Source organism: Sciurus vulgaris (genome assembly GCF_902686455.1).
Source record: "Sciurus vulgaris genome assembly, chromosome: 3".
Taxonomy (NCBI): Eukaryota; Metazoa; Chordata; class Mammalia; order Rodentia; family Sciuridae; genus Sciurus; species Sciurus vulgaris.
Genome location: NC_136463.1, coordinates 182,808,935 through 182,831,029, shown reverse-complemented (window position 1 = coordinate 182,831,029; position 22,095 = coordinate 182,808,935). Strand labels below are relative to the sequence as shown.

At 51.5% G+C, this 22,095-nt stretch overlaps 2 protein-coding genes across 5 annotated transcripts in view; one reads left to right on the top strand and one right to left on the bottom strand.

Moving 5' to 3' along the window:
* NGEF (neuronal guanine nucleotide exchange factor) overlaps window positions 1-22,095 on the top strand; it is a 218,919-nt gene that overhangs the window by 113,764 nt on the left and 83,060 nt on the right. The window contains exon 1 of one of the 2 annotated variants that reach the window (XM_079134857.1): window positions 17,885-18,014. The exons of the other annotated variant lie outside the window; for it this stretch is intronic. The gene's annotated coding sequence lies outside the window, so the exon portion shown is untranslated. Of the gene's footprint in view, window positions 1-17,884; window positions 18,015-22,095 lie in introns of those variants that run through there. 2 annotated transcript variants of the gene reach the window in all.
* On the bottom strand, window positions 3,997-22,083 carry NEU2 (neuraminidase 2). Of its 3 annotated transcripts, none has more exons than XM_079134867.1 (3): window positions 21,998-22,083; window positions 8,207-8,411; window positions 3,997-6,737 (listed from the first exon to the last, which is right to left on the bottom strand). In XM_079134867.1, exons 1-3 carry the CDS (start codon window positions 22,021-22,023, stop codon window positions 5,829-5,831), a joined length of 1,140 nt encoding a protein of 379 aa, XP_078990993.1. In that variant the 5' UTR covers window positions 22,024-22,083; the 3' UTR covers window positions 3,997-5,828. The 3 variants fall into 3 exon arrangements, with proteins under 3 accessions (XP_078990993.1, XP_078990991.1, XP_078990992.1); XM_079134865.1 differs by having other exon boundaries at window positions 3,998-6,860; XM_079134866.1 differs by lacking the exon at window positions 21,998-22,083 and adding an exon at window positions 14,565-14,839 and having other exon boundaries at window positions 3,998-6,860.

Here is a 22,095-nt window from a genome sequence, read left to right as displayed (position 1 = left end):
ACAAAATCAGAGTTTGAAAAAGTAGTACCTTGCCAAAAGTACAGTCAGCTTTCTCACCTCTTCCTGAGCAGCACATTTAAATCCTGGAGGCCTTCCTCTCCTCTTCACTTTGGGGATGAGATGCGATGGCAGTGTGGTCGCGGCCCTGACTCCTCACGATGCAGCACGGGGGCTCTGAGCTCTCCAGCTCTGCTTGGCTCTTGGGGAGCCGCTGCCTTCTCAGGCTGTGGACAAGGGAGGGAGAATCTGTTTCTCAGCTCTTCATACTCTGGCAATTCTGCACCGCAGGGCTGACAGACTGAGCCAACATCGTCCCACTCCTCTGGTGAGGACAGTGATAGGGCCTCCAGGGGCTCTGGGCACAGCTATGAACAGGCAAACAGGACTCCACTTCCCAGACCCAGAGACGCTGTGTGCTTCATGGATTTCCAGTAGGGATGAGGTAGTCTTCTGGAACAGATGTGGGAATGTGGATCTGGGATCAGAAAATCCAGCTGGTCTCCTGACCCTGCCTCTAACTAGCTGTGTGAGATGGAGGAAGTCACTGGACCCAATGGGACACCTTTTCACCCACCTGCCAATTGAGTAGGTCAGACTTCATACACTTTAAGGTCACGTCCATCTCTAAAGGCCGAGATTTCTTGACTTGCTGTTACGACCTTAACTCTAAGAACCGATAGGTGTAGATCAGTCTTTAAGGCCAGTATGCTGATGCCTGGCCTCAGCGGCTGTGGGAGGGTCAGATCCTCCTTATCAGCACCACTGGGTTTAGTAGACCACACTGCCTCCACTCCAGTAGGGCCAGGCTGTGTGACATCCCAGGTGACGGCCCTGGGGACCTGCTAAGTCCTCTCTCTCCTCACCTGAGCCTCACATGCCTTCAGCTGGGGCCTTCTTGGCTTCAGTCCCTTAGCTAACACTCTTCCCAGGCCTCCAGGGAAGTCTTCCAGGAGACACCGGGGCGTCTCCATTAGATGGAACTACAGGCCATTTGGGGGAGGGGCTGGAATGAGTCCCAGCCAGGAGGTTCCTTTAGGAAGAACAGACATGAAGAGCTGTCCCTGAGAGGAGAGGCCGGAGCTGAGCCTCTTCATGCACACATGTACATTAAGGCATGTGTGTGTGTGTGTGACAGCATGCATGTGTGTGCACGCGTGTCTGCGCATGTGCACACACGTGTGCCTGGCTTTGTCAAGCTCAGAATTCTTCCGGGAGGAGGCAGACTGACGTGGCTGTGGCAGGCCCCACTAAAAGATGACTGGTAGCTTTTTCATTTTCTGTGCTGACTTCTCGTTGGCTAGTGTACCCCCGTCTTCACATGTCTGATAGACTGGGTGGCTTAAGAGAATGCATGTTTCTTCTCTTAGAGTTCCGAGGGCAGGCTCCAAAGTCAGTGTCCCGGGCTGGCCTCAGTGGGAGCAGTTTCCAGGTCCTGGCAGAGGCGGGGGCAGAACCCCTTCTGCCTTCCCCGCTGCTGGGGCTGCATTCCTTGTCTTCATCAAAGCCAGCAGCACAGCATGTGGCTTTGGGGTCACATGACCTCCTTCTCCAGTCACCACTGCCTCTCATAAGGACATTTGTGATCATGCGTCCACATGATCCCCTTCAGGATAATCTCCCATCTCAAAGGTAAGGACGTCTCATCTGCGAAGTACCTTTTGCCAAGTGAGGAAGCATTCACAGCTTCCAGGGATTAGGAGAGGGACACCTTTAGGAAGGCCATGATTCCACTGACCACATGGGCCTCCTCAGGGCCTTGGCTCTCCTCCCTACTGGCAGATGTTCTAGCTTTTGGATCCCCGCTCCCTGCAACTTCCCCTCCTCAGTGGCTCTACCCCAGCCCAAGGCCATATCAGGAGGTGATATTAAAGATGGTGTCCAAAGAGACGGTTACACAGGCTAGTTGCTCAGAGGGGAGGCCAGCCGTAGGAGCCCTCAGTCAAATGTCTGCAAGAACCAGGGCCACAGGGCTCCACACCTGGAGCTCGGTTCTCACTGGCCTGAGCTGAAGGAGTGCCTGGTTTCCCTGAATCCTGCTGTGTTGGGTTCTGCTTGTCTGTCCAACAGCTGGGATGTTGACAAGGGCTGGTCCCCCAGTCTCCAGCTGGGGTCTGGCTCACACTGGCCCATGCACATCCCAAGAATTGGCTGGACTCAAAGTTGGCCTGTCCCACTTCCTATCTCACAACATGTTAAAAGCCAGGAACTCTGGGGTAACCAATTTGGGGGCACCCTCTTGAGCTCCAGAATGACTCCTGACTTTTCCACACCAGCAATCCACGCTTGAAGCACACCCTTTTTGCATTTGTTTATTCATCTATTTGCTTAGAAAGTGGCTTTTAGGGACAGGTGGGGGAGGGAAGGCCTGCTGGGCCTGTGTGTCAGTCTGTATGAATGTGTCTTTGAGAACACTGAATGGTTACAGTAAAAGTTATGCCCTAACTGCACTAAAAGTATCACAAACTAGATCCCAGAACAGATAAAGAATGTTAGTGAAAACCTGGTGAAATCCGAATAAAGACTAAAGTTAGTCACTAGTCACAGATCAACATTAATCTCTCAGTTTTGACAAATGCACCAGAGTTATGTAAGATGCTAACACAGGGGAAACTGGGTGTGGGGTATCGTCAGAACACTCTGCTCTAGCTTTGCAACTTTTCTATAAAATCTAAAAGTCTTCCAAAATAAAAAGTCTATTCAAAAATTTCATTCCAAAGTTTTAAAACCTAATAGCATACATTGCTGTCAAACTTAAACTTGCTAATGAATGATTCAGTTCCACTTTTATCTTTTAATGAGGCAAGGTAGATGGATCTCAAGTGGACAGCTCATGGGATTTCGTGTTTTGAATTACCCCCATCACCAGCCCCAGATCCAGAGATCTTTCTGGAACCTGGAAGTCTCCCATCACACTCCCAGTCAACAGCTCCTCCCACCAGAAGTGGCAACCCTTCTGATTTATGTACCATAGTTTTACCTGTTTTTGAACTTCATATAAATAGAAAGTCAAGTATGTACTCTTTAATAAAGTATAGACTCTTTTTTTTTTTTCTTTTTTGGTACTGGGACTTGAACTGAGGGACACTTAACCATTGAGCCACATCCCCAGCCCCTTTTTATATTTTATTTAGAGACAGGGTCTCACTGAGTTGCTTAGGCCCTCCCTAAGCGGCTAAGGCTGACTTTGAGCTCCTACCTCAGCCTCCCACATCCCTGGAATTATAGGCGGGCACCCCTGCACCTGGCTAAGTGTACACTGTTTTGTGAAGTTGTGGGCTGTGCTGGCTTCTGTCACTCAACACGCTGTCCGATGATCATTCATGCAATGGTGTGTGGCGGTAGCTCATTTCTTTATTACACCTCTTGGGCCAGGTACCTCCTCTGTTCCCGCTTCACCTCCACCTGCCTAAACAGATGAGTAGCTTTGCCAGAGAAGTAAATGGCGCAGCCTCTGGCATAGTCCTTGGAATCTTTGTCTTGAAACTCCCAGCTGGCCCAGGACAGTCCAGGTACAACTGGATACTCACAAGTGTCCCCGTTGGATAATACACCACAGGGTCACCCACCTTCAGCCTCTGAGGTCTGCTGTCCTGGCCGCCACTCAAGTGCTCTAGCTCTCAGGCTCAGCCTCCGCCCACCCCAACCTCTTTTGAGTGGTTCAGAGGACACCAGGTGGTCGTCCCCAAATGGAGGGGCTAATATCCCATTCTAGGCCCCAATTCCTCACCCTTTCAGCTGGCTTTCTTTTCTTTTTTTTTTTTTTTTCCTTTTTTTTTTTTTTATTGTAAACAAATGGGATACATGCTGTTTCTGTTTGCACATGGAGTAACAGCATACCATTTGCATAATCATACATTTACATAGGGTAATGATGTTTGATTCATTCTGTTATTTTTTCCTCCCCCCCGACCCCTCCCACCCCTCTTTTCCCTCTATACAGTCCCTCCTTCCTCCATTCTTGTCCCCCTCCCATCCCCCATTATGTGTCATCATCCACTTATCAGTGAGAACATTCGTCTTTTGGATTTTTGAGATTGGCTTATCTCACTTAGCATGATATTCTCCAATTTCATCCATTTGCCTGCAAATGCCATAATTTTATTATTCTTTATAGCTGAGTAATATTCCATTGTATATATATACCACAGTTTCTTTATCCATTCATCAATTGAAGGGCATCTAGGTTGGTTCCACAGTCTGGCTATTGTGAATTGAGCAGCTACGAACACTGATGTGGCTGTATCTCTGTAGTGTGCTGATTTTAAGTCCTTTGGGTATAGGCCGAGGAGTGGGATAGCTGGGTCAAATGGTGGGTCCATTCCAAGTTTTCTAAGGAACCTCCACACTGCTTTCCAGAGTGGCTGCACTAATTTGCAGCCCCACCAGCAATGTATGAGTGTACCTTTTTCCCCACGTCCTCTCCTCAGCTGGCTTTCTTACAAACCCCACAAGGAGAAGCAGCATCCTGACATGAGGCCAGTGCCTAGGACCACCAAGGGGACCAAAGCCATGCCTTGACACCCCCCCCTCCACTTGGCCAGACAAAGATGTCACTCAGTTGCAAGAACCTATGACTGTTGTCAATGTGCCAATTAGAAGGGCTCTGGCAGGAGCAGGGGACAAATTTTCCACAAGACACAGGACAAAGGCCGTAAAAATTCCCAGGGCTCAGAGAGGTGTCAGCCTCCTCCGCCCAGGCTGGGCGGGGGCAGCCTTCTCTCTACACCTGTTTCAAGGCAAGAACCACAAGCCCAGCACCCTGGGTATCTCTTCAGTGTCACAGGCTGTCACCGTGAAAAGCAAGTGTCCTAAAGCAGCCCTGTACCAGGGATCACAGCTAACTGCCCCCACCCCACCCAATTCTTCCAAACTATCTGATCCATCTGAACCTCATTCTTGCCTCCAGCCACACCACCTGTGCAAAAGCAAAATGCTCATGACTGTAGTGGTGGCCCCCAAATTTACACACGTATCCTAACCCCCAGCATCTGCCAACGTGAGCTGACTGGGAAAAAGTGTCTCTACAGATGTAGTTGAGCATCTTGGAGGTGAGCTCATCCTGGTCTGTCCAGTGACAAGCTTCCTTTGAGTGACTGGGGAGAACATGCAGGAGAAGCTCATGTGAAGACTGAGGCCAAGACGGGCGCCAGGTGGCCCCAAGGATTGCCGGGATCCACCTGGAGCGGGAAGGGGCAGCCTCTGGAGGGAGTGTGGCCCAGCAAACAGCCTGATTTCAGGCTTCTCACCGTGGAGTGGCGAGGACGCGTTGCTGTTGTTTTATGCCACCAAGTTTGAGATCATTTGTTGTGGCTGCCCCAAGGAAGGAACACAGTGACTTAAGTGAGCTTGATTATTCTCGACCCTGCCTAACCTTTCAGCAAAGCTGTTTCCCAGGCTCTCTGCTCTGAAGTATCAACAAGAACACGCACACAGACACACAGACACACAGACACACACACACACACACACACACACACACACCACTCTGCTAATCCACATCCTCGGCTTAGCCTTTCCTCAGTATCAGGAGTATCTGCCAAGAAGAAATGGACTGGACTAGGTCATTTATCAAGAACACAAAATAACTAGTGTGTGTGTGTGTGTGTGTGTGTGTGTGCGTGTGGCGGGGGAGACCAACTAGGCAGGCTGAGCTGTGCAGCCTGGCAGTCACCGTGCAGAGTGACAGCCACTGGGCAGGCTGTCTTGCCTTGCTGCCAAGGGGCTAGGAAAGCCAGGCTTCTTTGATTTCTGGGATGTAAATAGAACCTTCTGGGAAGACTGGAACAAGGAAGAAGGCAAAGAGCCAAGAAGCAGACTTCTCTGCACACTTAATGGGGGGACCCAGAGCTGGCCTCCGGGGACACTGAGAAATCCTCCGCCCCGCCGTGGGCACCTAGACCTGGGCTGGGCAGCGTGGCCAGCAGGTGGCTGGCTCCCGGAGCTGGGACTTGGGCTGGGAAGGCCTGTTTCAGGGTGAACAGGAGGAAAACAATCTCCGCGTAGTCTCCTGCCTCGTAGAGACACCCGAACTGGGCCGAGCCGTCGGGGCCGCGCCCCATGCTCTGTAGGTCTGAGTAGGCGCAGCTGCCAGTGGCCAGCAGGGCAGGCTGCGACCAGGCAGCAGGCTCGGGGGGCCTGGTGTTGAGGTACACGCCCAGGTTGCGCCTCCGCTGGGGGTCAGTGGGGTGAGTGTAGAGCAGCCACTGGGCTGAGCAGCTGGGGCCGGGGAAGGCTACCACACTCCCATGACAGCCACGGGGCGGCTCGGGCAGCTTTCTGGCCTCCTGGGCCCCCTGGAAGTCCAGCCCCGCATTGGCACTCAGGGCCTGCACCCGGGCCCCGTGGGAGCTCCTGGCATTGAGGTACACCACCCTGTGACCCCTGGGCCCCACCTCTGCCACTTGGCACTCCAGGGAGTCTTGGGCCACGAAGTTCCCCCTCTGCCATGTGCAGCCGTGGTCATGGCTGAGGAAGCAGAAGGCGGCTGGGGAGGGTGCGTGGAGGTGGGGAAGGTTCCGGTAGGCGTAGGCGGGCACCACGAGGCTCCGTGTCTGGTTGTGCAGCTGTAGACAGTGCCCAGGGCCCACCGCAAATGTGGCCCACTCCTTGTGGGCTGGACCAATGGCTGAGCTGGTGATGTCGCTGGCCGGACTCCAGGTCCTGCCGTGGTCGGTGCTGGTGACGTGGCATAGCCGCACCATGTTGACCCCAGTCTGCAGCTGGTGGTGCTCAGAGACCTGCCCCGGGACGGCAATGAAGAAGAGGAAGAGGGTCCCGGTCTGCTCGTCGTACAGGGGGCTGGGGTTCATGGACCGGTGGCCCTCCAGCTGGGCTTGGGTCACCAGCTCCTGAGCTTGCCACTGGACGTGGGGGAGGGGAGGAAGGAGAAGCGGTGTTGAAGCAGGCGACCCAGTCAGGAGCCACACTCAGGGGTGGTGGGCGGTGCGTCTCACAGGCTGGACCAAAGCCAGGAGAACCGGCACCTCTTCACCCCACTGAGACCCCCTCAGGGCGCCCGGCTCAGGCCCCCTCCCACCCCACCCCGCTCCCTCCTGGGGCCCACTTTTCACTAAGCAGCTCGGTTACTTCCACTCCTGTCAACGCTCATTTACAGATGGCCACAATGGGCCAGGCCCCGAGACACAGAGCTGACTTGGGCAGGAGCCGTGACAGCGTCACCTGGTGTCCTCGATGTACCAGCCCAGTCCAGCTTGAACTGCAAAGCCTTCGTAGTGGCCTCAACACACTGACTAGTGCAAGACAGAATCTGTTGAGCCCTCCCACCTCCTACACACAGTACTCCAGTAATGCATCCTACGAGGGGGTTGCCCCAGGACATGGAGGGCTCACACTGACCTTCCTTAATGCCCGTCTGCCATGCGTGCCACGGCTCTGCCGTCCATCCCCACCCATTGACAGTCCCCCCCCCCCCCCCCCCCCCCCCCCCCCCCCCCGTGAGGGATTCTAATCCCAGATGCTGTGCCCAGGCACTGCCTCATCTGGTCTCCTAACCCTGGGGGACAAGTGTTAGTAGTGCCATCGCACACCTGGGGATGGAGAGGCTCCCACAGGGTGGAGTGGCCCAAGGCCATCCCTCTGGTAAGGATGGAACCAGGACTTGAACCCAGGTCCATCTGCTTTGAATCCCATGAATATGTACCATCATCATGTGTCACCCAAATCCAAACTTTGCTTTGAATAACTACTATGTAATAATGAGCACAAAGTAATGATAATAATAAGAGTAAACCCTTCAAATATGATAAGCCAGCCTTGGGTATCTATCAAGATTACGATCTGGAACTTTTGGACACAGCAATCACCCCACCCCGCTCCCCAGGTTAATTGCACTCAAAGACGCCAGTTGTATGGTAATGAAATGTTCCTCCCTGGGGTCTCAGGATGCTGGGAAACTCAGCTGGTCAGCAATAAAGCAGAGATCCAGGCCAGTAGGCCCTGCTCTCATGGTGAAGCTCGGTGGGTTGCCCATGGGTGAACACTAGGATTGCTGAGGGTATTCCTTCCTCCGCTGAATGGGTTCCTGCTCCCTCTTGGGCTTCAGCATGTCTGTTCTGTCTCCTGACCTTGGCCTTGGAAGGATGAAATCACCCGCGTTCTATGAGATCCAGGCCTGGATCCCCTGCACACCAGCAAAGGGGTGTGTGTGGAACAACCCCAGCGGAGTGACCAAGCACTGCTGCCTTACCTGGACCCGGTGGGCGGCTGCGTCATAGTCTCCTCTGCGCAGAACGATCAGCTCCGCATGCTCGTCCTTCTTGCTGGCTCGTTTCTCCGCGAAGGCCAGCAGGGTCTTCTGGCGGGCCAGGTAGAGCAGGGCGGGGATTCTGTAGGCATGGGCTCCTGACTGGAACAGGCTCTCCCGCTGCAGGACTGGGCAGGGCGCCATGGGGCTAGGGGGCAGGCAGAAAGGGACGATGCATCCCCTGCAGCCACACCCCTGTCAGGGGCCAAGACAAGTGGCGCTCCCGCCACAGGTGGGCCAGCCCTGTCCAGGGGGCATTCCTCTCCCCACCGGCTTCCTTCTCCTTTCACACATTCCAAGACCCTGTCTGCCCATGCTGCACGTGCCGCCTGGAGCTGGCAGGGCTCCATTCCAAGACTTCGTGGGAGCATTTGGAAAGCGCGCTTCGTATTAGATGTTCGCTATAAATTAACCAATCTCCTTACGAAACATCTGTGCTAACCCTCGGCAGCTTTGCCAGAACCAACGTGAGTCTGATGTTAAACCTTGGGTAGGGTAGGGGCACGCGGCATTCGCAGTGTGGCATTCTGCAGCTGTCCAACTGCCAGGAAATGACACATGGGAGGAGCTTTTTATAACTCCAGAGCCCTAGAAAGTTGTTTTAGAAAAAAGGAAAGAAAAAGCCTCAATTCTCAGGGCTCTGCTCCTCAGTTGCCTGGGGCTAAGTCCCAGCACCCCCGCCGTGTGGGCTGAGCTATGGTGCAGGGAGAAAGAGAGACAGGCTCCTGACTGCTACCTGGCTGGGAGGAGCCCCCAGAGGTACAAGAACAACAACAATAGGTATCCAGCTGAAAAGGGCAGGCAGGGCCAGGAGATCGTGGCCTCTCCTTCAGGGACACTAATTCCCAGCAGGCCACTTGCCCTCAGCAGAAACAAGGTGCCCTGGAAGTCATCTCCAGGAAGGCAGAACATAAACACCAGGTGGACACTATCGTAGCTGGGGACAGCAAGGTTGCTGAGCCCCCTGGGGTCAGCTGAGCTTTCCCCAACTGCACCTTAGCCAGCTTCTCCCTCTGCTCAGGGCCCTTCCTGACAGACCTCCTGACAGAACCCCATCAGATCTGCCAGGCTTCGGGGGAGCCCTGTCCACGACGTGGCCTCTGGGGACAGGCATGCCAGTGTGGGGTTGGCAAGGGGCACACAGGCTTTCCTCTCTATACCTTTTTTTCCCACCCTGTACATGTATTATCTACTTAAAATTTCATGTTTTTTGAGTCTATCAGTCTATCATGTCTATCAGTCTGTTATTCAAGTCCTAGTGAACACTATTATTTAGACAATGTGAAAATATAAAACCCAGAGGGGCCAAAGCTACACCAGAAAAGAAGAGCGCTCTTGCCTGACAGGGCCGGAGGCACTGCGTCTTCGTGACTGGCCTGGACCGCAGACTCTAATCCGAGAAAACAGACCTGGTAGAACTTACAAACTGCACATGGGGACAGACCAAATCTGATTAAAAGTTTTAAAAACAGGCAGGAGAAGATGCAGTTCAGCTGTGTTCTCTTAGGAACTTGATCAAGGGCCTATTTCAGCGACACGCAGTTGACTCTGGCAAGTGTGTTCCTGATGAAAATTCAACAGTGTTGGTATAATCTGACGGCGAGGTTTACATAAAAAATGTCCTCAGGGCCCAGACTTTCTCTACCCAGTAAGATGAGCTGGCAACCTAGGGGGTCAGCTGAGGACATTCACCAAGAAGCTCCAACGGGGACAGCAAGGCGGCAGAGTCTGGAAGAGGAGCAGGTCCCTGGGGTCCAGAGGGGACCGCCAAGCAGGAGTGGGGTGTGCACTAAGGCCTCGGCAGGGGAAGGGGGTGGCCTGTAAGGTGCATGTGACAACAGTTAGTGGATCCAGGTTTAGAGAGAGGACGGGGCTGGGAGGGGTGGGGCCTTGGGCCGTGGCACCCACAGAAGTGACCGTTCCCGATTTGCGCCATCGATGCACAAATCCATATCACGTACAATTTGGCTTTTAAGAGCAGGATTCGGTGGTGTGTTAGGATTTTCATAAGATTGGGTCCTGGCAGAGTCGGGGCCCCCGTGAGAAACAGGCCTCCTTGGGACTGAGGGCCGTCAGGCTAGCTCTCGGTCTTGTGGGGTCAACAGCCGTACAAGATCAGGAGGGAAGGCACCGGTGGCTGACGCCGTGGGAGTGAGGTAACACTCCAGGATGGAGCCTGGGGCTCAGCTCAGCCTCCTGAGACCGTGGTCGGCGGAAATGCCAGCTGCAGCCAGGCCGCAGGGTCTGCAATTCTGAAAAGAATATCAGAGACTTTCTGGGTGACAAGGCAGCAGCAGGTGGTGAGGGGCAAGTTCAGGTCTAGAATGGTCACCAAGTAACCCGCAGTGACGTTCAGCATAGTAACGCACAGACCTGGGTGGAGATCTAAGTGGGCCATGAGACGTGTCACCTGATGAAGCACGCAGGCAGGACTGGGGTCCACTCCACATGTGACCACGTCAAAGACCAAGCCCCTGGCTACCCCGCAGGTGCCAGAAGGGCTGTTCCCCTTGTCCTTGCCTCAGCCAGCCTGGGCTCTCTGTCCCCAGTGCTGGCTCCGTCTGGCCGAGCAGACGTCCTTAATAAAGCCTCACCTGCACCCCATTCCTTCCAGGCCCATCTCCCCTTCTACAACCCTGGATCCAAGACCTCAAGTTCAGTAACCACTAACTGAATCCAGAATATTTTCATCACCCCATGAGCGGTCGCTCTCTATTACCCAGTAATCTTTTTCTCTCTCTCTCTCCCTCTCTGGATTTGCCTATTCAGGACAATTTCTATAAGGCAATTATATGTGGTCTTGTGTGTGGCTTCTTTCACCTATCGTGATGTTTCCAGGGTTCATTCATGTTGTAGCTCATAGCGGTACTTCATTTCTTTTTATGGCTGAGTACTATTCCATTGTATGGATATACCACTGCTCTGCTTTAAATGTTTGTGTCTTTCCAAAATTCATGTTGAAACTTAATCCCCAGGTCGGGGCTTTAGGAGGTGGTGCAGTCCTCAGGGCTACGCACCCATTAATAGGATTATGGCTCTGATGAGAGGGCTGGAGAGAGGACCTTTCCTTTCCCTTCTGCCAGCATTTGTTCCCTCCAGACTAGGCAGCACAGGACACCATCTTAGAGGCAACGAGCAGCCCTCACCAGACACTGAACTGCCAGCACCTTGTTCTTGGACTTCCCAGCCTCCAGAACTGTGAGAAAAAAAATTCTATTGTTCATAAACTACTCAGTCTGTGGTATTTATTATAGTGGCCCCAAATGGACGGAAACAACCACATTTATTTATCCATCATTTGATGGACATTTGGGTTGTTTTCAGTTTGGGGCTATTGTGACTAATGCTGCTATGGACATTCATGCCACGTTCTGTGTGGACATGTTTTCCATTCTCTTGAGTGTGCGCCTAGGAGTGGAATTGCATGGTCACATGGTGATTCTGTTTGACTCTTTGAACTGCTGGAACCTTCCACAGTAACTGTCCCATTTAGGGTTCTCATTGGCAGACAAGGGGCTCCAATTTCTCCACATGCCCATCAGCTTGGTTACCTTGCCATTCTGAATCCAGCTGTCCTAGTGGATGGGCAGGGGCATCTTGGGATTTTGAGTCTCTTCCCTGGTGAGAAATGATTCTGAGCATCTTTGCTTGGGCTCACTAGCACAGAGCTGCTGTTAGCCTGGAGGGAACGGGAAAGGTTTTTGGCAAGGGAGTGATCCAACCTGATTAATTTTTAGGAAGTCTCTCCTGTTTTCAGGGGGAAGGATGAGGGAAGTGAGTGTGTTGCAATTTTCCAGGTGAGAGCATAAAATCCTGGGGACGCAGAGACAGTGGTGACTCGGGGAGCCCCTCTCCTGTAGACGGGGACAGCAGAATCGACAGGATTTGGAGGGCAATTTAGGAGTTCAGATTGGTTTTTACAGTGTGAGTTTTCCAGATTCCTGCTTTTGTCTCCAACCTCCTCAGGAGGCAACAGTTTGACTCATTCTAGTCCCAAGTACTCATTGTGTTCCCACCTGTGCCCAGCAGTCCTCCTGGAACTCGGGCTATGTCACGCAGCCTGGTGGAGTTTGCATTCTGTGGGGCCGGGAGGGTTACTATTGTTGCCAAACCCCTAGATGATGCTCTGGAGAGCCAGGACCCACCTGAGCACCCAGCAGGCATTGCTTCACTGACCCACACATGTCCTGCCCTCTGGACAACCTCGGAGACTCAGATCCGCGCGTGCAGGGCTGTGGACGCCCACTAGCTCCAGCCCCCACAGGCCTCCGATCTCTAAGCGTTTGTCCCTTATGTGTTTAAAGACAAGGGTGTGCCCAAGGAAGGCAGGGGAGGGGGACGTCAGGGTCAGCTGAGGGCTGATCCCTACCCCTGCAACCACCCTGCACCGGCTCAGACTCTCACCCGCCCTGGCAGTACCCACCCTCGAATTCTAATGCCAAACACCCCGAGGTCCTCGCCAAGCGCAGGGGGGCTCTTTCGTACTCACCCGTGTTTTCTCAATGCTTGCAAATAGTATTTTCAACTTTGTTACTTTTTAAAACATTTTGTTACTTATGATTGACAAACATTTGTTCATTTAATCCTCACGACATCCCCATGAAGTAGATGTCTTTAAAAGCCCTTTGTACAAAGGGGAACCCAAGTTTGCTCAGCCCTTAAGTGGCCAAGTGAAGACCAAAGACGTTCCTGACCCTGCGGCATTTCCGCCCAGAGTACTGCCACTTCCTGCACCGGGGTACGTTTCCAGGGAGGCCCGGCACCCCTGGTGGACAGTGGGAGCACCTTGACCCTGCTCTGGCTCCAAACGGTGGCAGTCACTGAGGCTGACGCAGTAGGAACAGAATTGAGTCAGTATCAAACTTGGGACCCTGACACTGGTTCCCCAGGTTCCCTCTCCCCACGCGACTAGAGGGGAACTGGGTAGGGCGGCTGCAGAGGCACCATCCGCTGCTGCCGGGCCAGCCTCGTGGGCTGGTGGGGAGCCAGAACCGAGCGCCTCCTGGAGCCCAAGCCAGGCTCGCTGTCGTAGCCAGGCAGTTAGAGAGATGACGCTATCAGGTTGAACTCTGAGAAACTACCATATTGTAGGTCAAAAATTGTGGCACGGAAACAATTTCATAAGGCCTCACTAAGGATACCAGAAGCTGCCCCTGTTGGTGGCCTTGCAGGTGCCACGCCCAGAGCCCCACATCCTACACCAGGAAGTTCGCTTCTCCCACATGCCCAGGAGGCAGGCATCAGCCCGCCCCTCACAGAGGTGGGGGAACTAAGAACTGGGTCAGGGAGGCGGGAGATGGCTTCACCAGAAGCTCACAGTCTGGGCTGGTGGAGACCGGTGGATCTGAGCCTGGATCTGCCAGATTCCACAACCCACGCTCCCAACCACTGGGCCCTCCTGCCACAAGACCCACAGCTGGCTGGGACTTTAACATCTGAATGTTCTGTGAAGTTCCTTCCAGAAGACATGCAGCAGAGGGTCCCTGCGCACCGTCCCTCCCTCTCCTGTTGGGAGCACAGCTTGGCAGGCACCTTGGAAACCAGAGACCTCATTGCCAGCATTCACTTGCCAACTCAGGGAGAAGCTGGAGAACTCACAAATCGATAATGAGCACCTTCTGTGTGCAGGGAAACGATGAAGAGCCAAGCCTGGCGCTGCCCTCCAGACTCCCGCAGTCCCAGAGAAAAGCCACTAATTATAGGGAATGAGGAAGAGGTGCACTTCGCTGCTTTTCCCAGAGGAACAGCCTTTGTTCTCGAGTCTAGTTTCAGGTGGGACATTGCCTGTCGGCTCCTTCCCTGGAATAGTGCCTTCCCTCCAGGGGGCAGGCGGCTGCTGTGTTGGGCCTCCTAACATCACAAGCAGCACAGTCCCGTGGGGCCACCAGCCTCCCAAATGGTCAGCTTCTTTCCCCAGAAAAACCCACTCAGGAGTGGGTTCAACAACTCAGCTGAGACCCTTACTTGCTGGCACTCCCACCCGCACGCTGACCCGGACAGCCAGGCCTCCTCGGGAAGTTCAGACCAGCAATCACTTGAGGGCAGAATCGGGAGTGCTCCTGAGATGCTGACCTGATCCTCCCCACCCGTTCCCCACCCTTCATGTCCTCTAAACATGCCAGAATAGAGAGGGGTGCTCCACCAGTGGCCGGTTGAGGTGCCACAAGCTGGTAGACTCATCGAAACTGCCATCATCAGTGACTTTTCCAAACATGGCACCACCAGGTAAAATTACCTCATAGGAAGAGCTCTTGTTTATGTCAACAAAGGAACATGTGGGTCGATTAAGAGATAAGCCTACCTCAGGGAGGTGTCCAGGCCAGAGCCCGGGGCTGGTGGCGAAGTCGGGGTGTGTGAGCAGAGGCAGTGGCTGCCTGGCTGGAAGGCCGGCAGGTCTCCCGCGTTGCCCTGGCCTCCCTGCTGGTCTCGGGCCCCTCTGTTGGTCCATGCCTATATACATCAGGGAGTCCTCACGTCTGCCTCCCACTCATTTGACCAAGCACGCGCCAGCGACGCTGTCAGCCCCACAGGCCCAGCCCGGCCCAATTAGGAGGCTGCCTCTCCTGAGCTGGGAAGAAGTCTCACGTCTGAATCAGAGGGCGAGCCAGGCAGCCTGAGTCAAGTTGGCCTCTTAAAAATGGATGCATTGAGCAACCGATGGGCACAGAGGGAATGGACTCCCCCAGGCCTGGGCAGGTGCAGGATTAGAGAAGTGCATGGGACATGTGCACAGGGTGGCCAGCAGCACAGCCTTGCACAGAGGCCACCGCACCCTACACAGAAAATACTCCTGCCACCAACCGCCTGTCCAGACTGGACGGACGCCACCTCGTCACCAGTCCTGTGACGAGGGTTACTTTTCCAGCATGATTTGCACAACTCCCCTCCTTTTGCCTCTGAAGTCTCCCTCGCCCTGCCCCTTTGAGGGTGCCCACGATTCCCATTTGCAAAGCCAATCCCAGATACATCTCATTATTCTCCAGAGTCTCTCTGTCATTTAAAGTTTGACAGCTACAGAGATCAGAGAACTTGGTTGCCTTGTGAGCTCTGCAAGCTGTATCTAGAAGTTTCTGATTCATCATGGGTGGCTGATGAATGCTCATCAGTGAGCAGATGAGTGTCACCTTCCAGGTGGGGTGACCTGTCTGAATCCGTAAGCCAGCACACGGCAGGCCCATGAGCTCTTAGCCCTGCTGGCAAACCCTTTCTTCCGTATCCACCGTAGCCATGTCCAAGGCTCCATGGGCTATTCCCAGGGGACAAGTGGAAACCATAAAGCACCTTGTCCCAGACCACCACACACAGCGCATGTGAGGCTACAAAGCTGGAAGAGCCAAAAGGCAGTCAAGTTCAGTTCAAAGCACGCTTTCTGTCTTAGTCTTGAGTCAGAAGGTAGGGGAGCCTCCTTCTTTTCCCCTTCCCTCGGCTGGACAAAGTCCTTCCACAGTCTCTTCAGTCGGCTGCTCAGCTCCAGAGGGTTCGCTGGCTCACAGTTGCCTCACCCCTCTTGTCCTGGACTCCCCCGAGGCCAGGACTGCTCCAGGTTCCTGCTCTGGTCCCGCCCTCTCGCCAGTTCTGAGAGAGAGGGTCAAATCAGTCTGACGTTGGAAATTATCTTTGAAAACCCCACTCAGGGGTCGGTTCTCAAGAAGGGTTCCCGAAAACCACTGGACTCGGACCTTCACCCATGGGAGGCCAGGTGATCCTCTTGAAGCTGATGCCCTTTGCATCCTTATTTTTCTGCCAGCTGATTGACGGGGCCGTGGGCGAGTTGTTTTTAAGTGTGTTTAGTGTAGAGGACTAAAGAAATCGAGACACGTGCAAAATGGGGCATTAGACAGCTGGTTAACTGAAATCACGTTTTAAAGGCTAGATAATGAAAGAAAAAATGCTGAGATGACATGAATTACAAAAAACAGGGCAGGAGGTGCTGTGTTAGCTAAAATATGCTTTTATACATTTATTATATACTCAAAAGTCTATATTAAAAAATGAAAACAAACAAAATAAGTATTGCTACATCCCCCAAACTTAGTAGTGTCTCAAACAAAGCAGTTAGTAAATATCTGTTGAATGTAGAATGAATAAACATCGTAATTAATTTTAATTAATAGGATTACAAATGATGTTTATTTTCTTCCTTGTGCTCTTCCAAGCACACACAGATTTTATTATCATTTAAAAGGCATCACTTTTTAAATAATTGTAAGTCATAGAGTGAAAGACTTTGAAATCCAGCTCCTGGGTGCTCATGGCTCTATCCGAGCCAGATTACGAAGTGGGAAAATATGATTTCAAAAGGACCTAAAGAGTCGTTGCACATGGACCTGGTTCTACACGCAAATTGTTAACTTATGTTTGACCCCAAAGGTGCAATTGATTAAATGTTCAAAAATATTGATGTTGGAGGACTCAGCCTGTATCCGCCCCCAGCATCTACCCCCCAAAAATATCATCATCCCTGTCCTGTGCAGCCAAAGCATGTGAACTGGGGAGGAGCAGAGAGGAAGATCCTAGTCCAAGTCCCAAGCTCCAACAGCTCGTTATTTAGGTGGGGAAGAAACTGACCCACAGGAAGAAGTGAAGGCAGGGACCCAGCAGCGGGCCAGAGGGCAATGGTGCAGATTGAGGGGTGGGGTGGGGGTAGAAAACCTCCTGCAGAGGCCACAAGAGCCGGGCGAGGCCAGGAAGAAACGCAGAACGTCCAAAGCAGAGACAGTGGTTCAGCAGAGTGCCCAGGGCCGGCAAGCAGAGGGCCCCGAGTCTGAGGAAGGGTGCCTGCTTGCTGGGTCACCGTGACTTTGAGGTCATCCTTTTCTCCTGGAAGGTTTATTGTTTGTGTTTTCTTCTCGGATACTCTGCAGCTCTGTCTGGACCGTCCAGGGGTGAACTAGTTCCATTCACCTTGCCTAGGACTCAGCGTGCTCCTTAAAACGCGGAGCTCGTGGCCTTTGGTTCCAAGAAGTCCTCAGAGTTTTCTTTGAATATCATCTCTCCTCCACGTTTAATTCTCTCCTCCTCAACAACCTGCTAAATGCCTATTGGGTTTTTTTGATTTATTCTACTGGTGTTTTTAAACTTCTTTCATCCTTTCCATCTCTTTACCTCCTGGTGCTTCATTCTGGGTGACTTTTGAAGATTTATTTTCCACATCTTGGAATAACTTTAAGTTATTCCCAGTTAGGAGTTTTAATGCAATATTTCTTAGTCTTATAATTTCTACTTAGTTCTTTGAATCTACTTTAAATTTTTTTAAATTGTCTATTTTACTTCTTTTTCTCTTTAAGCACTTCATACATGTTTTTAGCTTTACATACAAGAATTTATTTAATTCCAACAGCGACCCTGTGAAACAGATACTGTTTATCATCTCCATTTTACAAAAGAAAAAATGAGGCAAAGGCTGGTTATGTAACTAGTCCAAAGTCACGCTGTTAATAATTGGTAGAATTGGACTTGAAACTAAAAACAAAGGAGTTTGTGCTGTTATGTGCTGAATTGTATAACCCCCAAATTCCCATGTTGAAGACTTCATAGGTCTTTAAAGGTAAAATGAGGTTATGGGGAGGGGCCCTAATCAATAGACCAGTGTCCTTATAGAAGGAAGAGATTAGACACAAACATACACACAGAAAAGAGAAACCATGTGAAGACAAAGAGAGAAGGCACTCACCTGTGTGCCAAGGAGAGAGACCTCAGAAGCAACCAAACCCGCCGGCACCTTGATCCTGGATTTCTAACCTCCGGGACTGTGAGACAAAAATATTTCTCTCGTTTAAGTCCTGCCAACCTGTGGTGTTGTGTTATGGCGGCCCTAGCAATACACCACCTTCTCCACACACAAATGTTTCTAACCTTTTCCTCCAGCCATACTCAGGTATTTTTGGATGCCTAGCTTGCTCAATCTCATTATTGTCTGACTGTGAACAAAAGAAATTTAATTGTCGTACTTTGGAATCTCATGAAAGTAATAATTTGACATATCTGTTCTTTATTTTTGTATTATTTCTATTTCCTCATTTGTCAACACTCCCATTTTTGTGGGATTCCTTTCTTCTGTTGGGCTTCCTCAAGTGTTTTATAATTGTTTTACAATTTTTGTGTGTGAGTTTGTCTCTATGGGAATCATCTTTCCAGTGTGATGCCTCATTCATGCCCTGATTGTGGAGCCCTCCCCTTAGTTGCCTCTACCTGTCTTAAGGGTTCGCAGGCTCTCGGATTTCTTTTTCAGTTTCCATCTTATAATTTCTGGATATCACAAGGGGCTAAAAGTTAGACTCCGTGTGTGGATCTAACTTGTTCTTCATTTTCTTGGGTAATTTTATTTCTACCTGTGGCCTGGGGCATTTTTTCCATTTCTGAGCTGTAATCCCTCCTCAAGCTTCCTGCTGCATTCAAGTCCAGAGACTCTGTTAATTTATTGTTTCCCCATAACAGTTCATTTAAAACAAATAAGCAAGATAGGGACAAAGTACTCAGCTCACCAGGATCAATACAGAATCACCTATTTGGGCTGGGGAGATAGCTCAGTTGGTAGAGTGCTTGCCTTGCAAGCACAAGGCCCTAGGTTCAATCCCCAGCACCACAAAAACAAACAGAATCACCTATTTACTTGTGGCACTTGGAGATTTACCTTTCTTGATTTAGGATGGAACTATATATATAAAATCACAAAATTATGTCCAGCATTTCTGTCTGTACAGGAAAATTTGTGTGACCTTGGACAAGCTGACTAACCTCTGTTTATCTGGATTTCTTGTCATAGTCTATAGAAATGATTAAACAAGTTTATCCAGGAAAGTGCTTAGAACAAACTCACAGGTAGTCAGTACATGTTCAACACATTCCTGCTTCTAATCATTATTTTTCTTGACCAGGTCTAGCCTGTTACCTTTAAGTTTTATTATATTTTTTTAATAACCACAGGAATTAAAAAAAAATTCAAACACTTAGATTCTTCTCTTCTTCCAACTCCTAAAAGCAAACTCAACCTGAGAAGTTATCAATAAAAAAAATTCTTTTATAATGAATTAAACTTATTACACAATGCATAATTTTAATAACCACTTTAAATCAATTGGTTTGTGATTATTAAGCCCATTAATGGTCTATCAAAAATGATCACCCAGGAAAGCATCACGAAAGCTTTCAGTCAAGGGCACCCAGGCCTTAAAAGGATTTCTCAGTAGCACCCCAGAATATTCCTACAGCAGGACAGCAGCCAGCCAGTAAGCACAGAGAACTTCAAAGTGCGCTGAATCAGAAAACCGCCAGGACAATGACACAGGACAGCATACGCAGGCTGTGACCCTGCACGTGTGTGCGTGAGGGACGGGGAGGAGGGAGGGAGAGACTGTGCGCCGAAGGAACGTTTCTGGAAGGGTACTCGTGAACTGTTAACAGAGGTTATGTAAAATGTTTTTCAGCAAGAAAGCGACAGGAGCAGGTCTGTGTCGGCATATCCACCTGAGTACTGAGTGGGATGGGCAGGGAGGGCAGAAGTGAACTGGGGAAACAGAAGCCAGGACACCCTGCAATAGTACTGGGGCCGACTCTGTGGTGACGGAGTGGAGGAGAAGGGAAGCTAGGTACAGTCTGGAATGCTCCCAGTGCCCCCCAGGGCCGGGCAGTACATGTACTAGGTGCCCAGTAAATGTTTGAAACAGAGTCCAGTAGGCAACTTCAGTCCCTGCAGGCATCCCACTGGGCCCCTCAGGACCCCAGCCTCACCGATCCACCGCCGGTGCCTCCCCCTACTCAGAGTTCACTCCCTCGGCTTTAGGTGGAAAGATGGGTTCCCAGGCAGGTGAGACCAGGCCTCACGCCATCCTGTGCCTCTTCCTGCCCTGCCCACCCATGAGTGCGAAAGCAGTTCCCACTCCACCCTCTTGCCCCTGACTCCATCGCGATAACCAAATAGTACGGGAGGCAGACAGAACCCTGTGCCGCGCCGTGAAGGGAGTGAGAAGGAGGACCGGGGCCTCAATGTGACAGCCAAGGGCCAGCTAAAGGAAGGAGGAGAACCCTGGGACAAGCACTCAGCAACGCCTCCCCAAGCCCCACATGGGTGAAGGCTCTCTGGACGCCTTTGGTGGCGGAGCTCAGTGAAGTGGAAGTGGGAATAATTCATTTATTCTTGTATCTTAGGATCCTAACGTGTGTTCTGCTCAAAAGTTTGTTGAATGAATGAAGGGGTGGATGGATGGATGGACTGACAGATGGACAAACCCATGGATGGATGAAATGAAGGATGGGTGGATGGATGAATGGATGGATGAATGGACTGACAGATGGACAAACCCATGGATGGATAAAATGAGGAATGGGTGGATGGGTGGATGGATGAATGGATGGATGAATGGACTGACAGATGGACAAACCCATGGATGGATAAAATGAGGAATGGGTGGATGGATGAATGGATGGATGGATGGATGGATGGATGGATGGATGGATGGATGGACGGACGGACGGACGAATGGACTGACAGATGGACAAACCCATGGATGGATAAAATGAGGAATGGGTGGATGGATGAATGGATGGTTGGATGGATGGATGGATGGATGGATGGACTGACAGATGGACAAACCCATGGATGGATGAAATGAGGGATGGGTGGATGGTTGAGAAAGTACTTAGATCTGGCTTGCAGAGACAAAACTGAAACCAACATTTTGTGACAATCAGATGACTATAAAAGACAGCTTTCCATGATGGCCTGAGCGATCCCCTCCTGGTATCCATGCCCGTGTGTGATCCTCTACCTGTGAATGGGGCTGCGACTGAGGAATTCCTCCTAAGGAGCAGAATGCAGCCAAAGTGATGAACTGTCACTTCCACAGCAAGATGGCAAGAGCCTGTGACTGCCATCGTTCTGGGCTCGAGGCCCACTCTGAAGAAGTGAGTTGCCCCAGTGGAAGGGCCCGCGTGGCAGGAGACTGGGACAGGCCTCCAGCCAACCACCACAGGAGAGCTGAGGTCCTTGGGGAACTCAATCCTGCCAATAGGCCCAGGGACTCGGAAGTGAATCCTTCCCAGTGGGGCCTTGAGATGAGACCTCAGGGCTGCCCCGCCTCCCCGTTCCCATTGATTGCAGCCTGTGAGAAAACTGAGCAGTCTGTGCCCAGATTCCTGACCCACAGAAACCAGATTATAAGTGTGTGTGGATTCATGCCACTACACTTTGGGTTAATCTGTTACTAGCAACAGATAGCTAAACAATGGTTCATTTGAGGTTTGTATAAAGATGGGCATTGTGGAAATTAAACTTGGCAAATGATGATAGTGGTTAAGAGCCCAGGTTTTTGTACCGATGGTTCTGAGTTTGAATTCTGGACCCTCAACATACTAGCTGTGTGATTTTGGGCAAAATGATGAACTCCTCTGAGCCTGTGCTTCTTTAAAATGGGCCTAATTCTCTGCTCACACGGACAGCACCAGGATTATGTAGATTATGCTCGTACCTAGCCCGGGGCCTGTCATGCAGTGAGCATGGAATGGAAGGAAACTGTTTGCGGTAATGATCAATAATGATGACGATGGGGCAGGACTCCTCCCAAAGCAGTAGTGCTCCTGCCTTGCAGTGGTCAAGCCGAGGCCAGACGGTCATGAGCAAGAAGAGAATGGAATGTCAGAGCGGACCCCAAAGCCTTCCTGAATCTCAGATTCAACAGCGGGCCCGGCCCAGGCCAGGTGTGCCCAGGCCCTTCTTGGTGAGACGACCTGCATTACCTTTCTCCAGGGGGTCCTGCCAGCATTCCCAGCCTTCACCTCCATGGGCACCTTCCTTCCTGCATGGCCTCCAGGACAGGTGTATGGCCACCACCCTG